The sequence below is a fragment of the Pseudophryne corroboree genome, chromosome 1, assembly GCF_028390025.1.
Source record: "Pseudophryne corroboree isolate aPseCor3 chromosome 1, aPseCor3.hap2, whole genome shotgun sequence".
Lineage (NCBI taxonomy): Eukaryota > Metazoa > Chordata > Amphibia > Anura > Myobatrachidae > Pseudophryne > Pseudophryne corroboree.
In genome coordinates, this window is record NC_086444.1 from 172,720,563 (window position 1) to 172,726,562 (window position 6,000).

A 6,000-nucleotide genomic window follows, 5' to 3' on the forward strand; every position below is an offset into this window, starting at 1 on the left:
CTGGCTCTGCTGGCACAACTTGTAGTATCCCGATTTATATCTGAGTAAAATACAACCTAGTAAAAAGTCTGGACTTTGCTTTGATGCACTTTGCTTTTGTATTATTAACCAGATGTCAGTACAATCTGTTGTGCTTTGTGACCCTTTAGCATTGTCATTGCCGAGATGATATCTTCGTGTAGAGTTATTTTAAATTAAGATGTGAAATATAAGCAACAATTTCCTGAACATATTACAGATAAAATTACCTTTTTCTTTTATCTTTGAAGAGAATGTCATCAATTGTCGCCTTCAGAGATCCCGACTCATCTTCCTTAAGAACCTCCCTGAAGTAGACGAAAACATTAATTTTAGACAAACTGATAAATGCCACACCTGAACAACATCAGTCCGAAAAATAAATAAAAATAGCTTACCATGTTCTTTCATAGCCACCTTCCCATCGCTTGGTTCTTTCTAGTTCTTCATCCATGTTTAAATGAACTCACCAACAGGATTCTTTACTATAATATACTATAAGAGCAAACTTTTAATACAATTATTCAACATTTAACTGTAAATAAATAAAAGTGCTAATTTATGCTGGACATTAACAACATTGGGGGATAAATGTAACAAAACCTAGATCAGCAAAATCTTGCAGTCTATTACATTTACTCCCTTAGTTACCCCCACCTCCACCCCCCTAAAAAAATTATACCTGCCCTTATCATTTGTGATAACAACATAATTTATTTCCCACTAGATTTATTTCTTAGACTTAATTGTCATTAGCGCCAGTAGGGTAAGCTGGCCGACACTATGACAGCCAAAGGCAGGTAACCTCTAATAACCACACACCACTGGGATCGGTTTAGGGTGGCTTGGTTGGTATCATCAATATGGAAGCTCAATGGTGGAACGTCTTGGGCAATCTGCTTTAGCCATGTTTTCTTTGGCGCATCACGTGCTATTTACCATCCATCCAGGCGTGTGTTATTTAGGCACTGGTATGGTATTAGTTTAGGCTCTATTCTGCAGACATGTACTTGATTTTTCCGCATTTATTTGGCTTACAAAAAAAAAAACGAGTACAGTTTTATTGAAACTACGCCTGTGCAGCTAAACCTAGATGGAAACATCATTGAACAAGTGGATACTTTAAATACCTGGGTTCAACTATCAATGGTCAACAGATAGCTGCTACAAGCAACATCACAAGTCATATAGGTTGTGCCATAGCTGCCTTTGCATCTCTGAAAAAAAAGCCTCTGGAACCAACAGGACATTACCACTGGCACAAACATTAAAGGATTCAACGCTTTGGTTAGAACAATATTACTATATGGTTCAGAATCATGGACAAAAGCCTTAAAAATGACCTAACAAGGGTGGAATGTTTCCAAATGAGGTGCTTACGAAATATACTACAAGTAAAACTAACAGACCGCTGGAGTAATGAAAACATTCAAAAACTATGCCAAGACCAAGGTTCAATTGAATCCTATATTAAAAAAACAGCGTTTAAAGTAGTTTGGACACTAGAATTACCTTGTTAGTGGCAAAATATATTTTCGTGCCAGCGGTTCCCAAACTGTGTGCAGCAGCCTTGTACTACTTGCAGGTGTGGTCCAGGACCAATTAAAATTATTTATGGTCATTGTAATAGGCAGACCAGTGTTTGTGGCTGCCAATCATAAAATATGTGGACAAACCAAAGAAAATATTGTTCCTCCCCACATAACTGAACCTAAGGATGACCTATAAACACACTGTACTTAATTTTATATTTTTTTCTAGATGTTTTAATAAGAAACTTTTGGCCTTTTGTGTCATCAGAAAAATCTGAAACTTTAGTGCGCCATAATTCAGAAAAGTTTGGGAACCACTGTTCGAGGCTGTTATTGTTATTACTAATTAGACATTTTTCCTCCTGGTACCTTAAGTGCCTGGTATAATATGTGTACCTGCATCATAGCTGGGAGAAAAATCACTACTTTTACGGTTAAAAGGAGGCGACAATGGGGTTTAAACAGAGTCCCTTTCTCTTCAATGTTGCCATGGGGTATATTTACAAATAAACTTCATGATTATCAAAACTGGAAATTTTTATAAACTTTGACACCCAGAATTATGTTTCCCACTGGAATACAAATGGGTCACATGTGTTAGCAATAAATAAAAAGCTACGAGCCCCCATCTGCTTACCCACCATTCTAGAACAGATAGATGTGTGTGTAGAGGACGTTTGTATATAGAACTAAATGATACTTTTATTTTTCAAAGAGGCTGTAAGTGTGCTTTGTTGCAAAATATTACCTTTAAATATTTCTTATTCATTTTATTTGCAAAAGCACTCCATTCTCTCATCTGCTTTATGTATAACAGGTACCACACACTTGAATAAAATGATTAATGTTTAAACCATTCAGATAATTGTGGAAGAGTAAAATATGGTATAGATGGTACTGTATTAGGCAAGGCATGTCAGGCATATATGTACAGCCTGTAATACATTATACTGTAGCCAATAGAAGCAGAACATACTGGAGACAGAAATAAATCCGTAGTGTTTCTGTACTGGCTTCCCAGATCCACCTGTATCTTCCCCGTTCCCCATGCAGGGAGTACAGGAGACTAGTACTGGCGGCCACATCATATTCCTGCCATTACAGGAGTGAGCATGACACCCCTTATACCGCGGCACGCATCCCTCACACTGATATGTATCACACACACATCATCTCACCTGTTTCCCTTACAGCTGCTCTCCTCCGCTGTAGCCGACACGTGTGTAACGATGCACAGCATTCCCGGAAACAATCGCACTGAACAGACGTTCCGGCCACAGACTGTTTTTGGAGCAGGGAAACTAGATGCTACCGTATTAGCAGCCGATATAACGATGTACTCTCCCATAACCATGTCTGAGGGAATGTTATGGACTGTGACATGACAGCTGTAGCATGCTGCCCCTGCACTACGGCTGTGCTCTCACTGTAATCAGGGTCATTAGCAGAATGCTAGCTCCTTTCCTCTCCTGTACCTATCCCTGCTGTTCTGCTGAATACATGGCGAACTGCTTCAGCTGAGGAAGCTTATGTAGCCCTCTTATGTTAGTGATAGCTGCTGAGAGGCAGTGCATTGCCAGTGTTGCTGACCTGTTATTACCATAGTAGTTATTTTTAGTATCATTTTGTTATTAACTGCAGAGTCATACAATGGATACACATAAAACATCAGACTTCTGCACAGCTGTGACCTGTTCTCTCCTATTTCTCCAGGGCCCAACTAAGAGCTCCTCAAGGCACCATTTCATTTCAGGTCCACAGGGCCAGTATAGAAAGATCTCGGATACTACTACACATAATTTATATAATCTGTATTCCATCACTCAGTGGGACAGTCAGTGCAAACCTTAAATAGGGGATGTACTAGTTATGTGACCGCAGAAAAACCTCCCGGCATGCCGATCAACAGGGACTATTCCCACTCGTGGGAGTCCACAACACCCATAGAGTGGGGACGGTCGCCACTGAGCCTGCAGTGTGGCGAGCGCAACGAGCCCCCCTCGCTGGCATTCTGCTACTGGGATACCGGCGTCAGTATGCTGACCGGCGGTCTCCTGAAACCTTAAATAGACCCTGCTTTTAACCAAGTAAGTGCCAGATGTAAGCTTTGAAAAGTGATAAAGTGGAAAGAGATAAAGCACCAACCAACTAACTCCTGTCATTTTCAAACATGGCAGTTAGGAGCTCATTGGCTGGTACTTTATCTCTGTCCAAGGCTTAGTACATAGGGGGTCATTCCGAGTTGATCGCTCGCTGCCGATTTTCGCAGCGATCAGGTAAAAAAGCCGCAAAACTGCGCATGCATATGCACCGCAATGCGCAAGCGCGTCGTACGGGTACAAAGAGGATCGATGCTGGGCGATGGATTTAGTGAAGATTCCATTAGCACAGCCGAAAGCAGGGTGATTGACAGAAAGAGGGCGTTTATGGGTGTCAAGTGACCGTTTTCTGGGAGTGTTTGGGAAAACGCAGGCGTGTCCAGGCGTTTGCAGGGCGGGTGTCTGACGTCAATTCCGGCACCAAAAAGACTGAAGTGATCGCAAGGGCTGAGTAAGTCCAGAGCTACTCTGAAACTGCACAAATGTTTTTGCTTCGCTCAGCTGCAAAAGTGTTCGTACACTTGCAAAGCGAAAATACACTCCCCCGTGGGCGACGACTATGCGTTTGCACGGCTGCTATAAGTAGCTAGCGAGCGATCAACTCGGAAAGACCCCCATAGATCCGTAAGTTAATTGTGTGTACTTTAGAGATGTGCAGGTCGGATTTTCCCACCAAAATCGAATCTCAAAACAAGGCAAAACATCTTCTTTATCCATGGAAGATGATGTTTGCCCGCCAAAACGTAATCTTCCATGGACAAAGATTAAGTTTTGGCCGGAAAAGATGAGATTTTGCCTTTTGAGATCCGATTTTTATGGGAAAATTCGAGTCAAATCATAGTCCTATCACTCAGGGCCGGTTCCGGGGGCTTCTGGCGCCCCGGGCGGCATTAGGGGCCGTGGCTTCGTACAGGGGGCGTGGTCATTTACGCCCCTTGAACAGACTGAAATGATGTGCGGTGCGCGATGACGTCATCGCGCACCACAGAGCAAAGGTCCTCTCCACGAAGGGAAACTAGACGCGTAGCGTCTAGTTCCCTTCGTGGAGAGGACCTTTGCTGTGTGGTGCGCGATGACATCATCGCGCACCACAGAGCAAAGGTCCTCTCCACGAAGGGAAACTAGACGCGTAGCGTCTAGTTCCCTTCGTGGAGAGGACCTTTGCTGTGTGGTGCGCGATGACATCATCGCGCACCACAGAGCAAAGGTCCTCTCCACGAAGGGAAACTAGACGCGTAGCGTCTAGTTCCCTTCGTGGAGAGGACCTTTGCTGTGCGGTGCGCGATGACGTCATCGCGCACCGCACAGTAAAGGACCTCTCCACGAAGGGAAACTAGATGCGTACACGTCTAGTTTCCCTTCCCAGCGGCAGCAGGCGGGCAGCGGGGGGCACACAGCAGCAGGGGATCTTGCCCTGGTGCGGCGCCCTCCGGATGGCGCCCTGTGCCCTCAGGAAGGCGGCTCCCCGGGCAAAAGTCCTGCTTGCCCGTGGCAAGATCCGCTACTGCTATCACTATTGCACTTTCTAATAGGTTTCCCGCCAGGATGCGGGCAGGGCACTACAGTACGGGCCTAAAGGGGCGTGGATGGCCAAGGAGGGGGCATGGCACTGCCGACATCACTCTATTGGGGGTGGTGCGGCCCCTCAGCGTCACATCATGGGGGTGTACCCAGCCGTGGCGTCACATCAGCACTTACGAAGTGCTGGACTTCCCCCAAGCTCTCTCCATATTGCAGCGGCAGATCAGCACCGGGCAGGATGTTTTAGCAGCGCACCGGTAAAAGGGCAGGACAAATTTTGGCATTTTAAAATCGGGCAGGGCTTGGTGCTCTGCTAAAACAGCCTAGCATGAATACTATCTAAGATCCTTACAGGAGAAAATGCTTTATTATGTAAATAAAGCATTTTCTCTAACGTCCTTGAGGATGCTGGGACTCCGTAAGGACCATGGGGATAGACGGGCTCCGCAGGAGATAGGGCACTTTAAGAAAGCTTTGGATTCTGGGTGTGCACTGGCTCTATGCCCCTCCTCCAGACCTCAGTTTTTACGCTGTGCCCAGAGGGAAATTGATGCACTGCAGGGAGCTCCCCTGAGTTCTCTGCCTAGAAAGCATTTTTGTTTGGATTTTTTCTATATTTTTACAGGGAGCACTGCTGGCAACAGGCTCCCTGCATCGAGGGACTGAGGAGAGGGGCAGACCTTCTTAAATGATAGGCTCTGCTTCCTCGGCTACTGGACACCATTAGCTCCAGAGGGGGTGAACACAGGTTCGTCCTGGGCGTTCACTCCCAGACCCGCGCCGCCGTTCTCCTCACAGAGCCAGAAGAAACGAAGTCAGAAGACGTCTCA

At 45.2% G+C, this 6,000-nt stretch overlaps 1 protein-coding gene across 1 annotated transcript in view; it reads right to left on the reverse strand.

Moving 5' to 3' along the window:
* The window catches only part of LOC135059276 (general transcription factor IIH subunit 2), a 118,429-nt gene extending 115,374 nt beyond the window's left edge, over positions 1-3,055 (reverse strand). The window contains exons 1-3 of the mRNA XM_063963894.1: positions 2,729-3,055; positions 417-513; positions 249-326 (exon numbers count right to left, since the gene is read on the reverse strand). Of these exons, the coding sequence (XP_063819964.1) occupies positions 249-326; positions 417-472 (134 nt within the window). The 5' untranslated portion in view covers positions 473-513; positions 2,729-3,055. The remainder of the gene's footprint in view (positions 1-248; positions 327-416; positions 514-2,728) is intronic.
* Between the last annotated feature and the right edge of the window lie 2,945 nt (positions 3,056-6,000).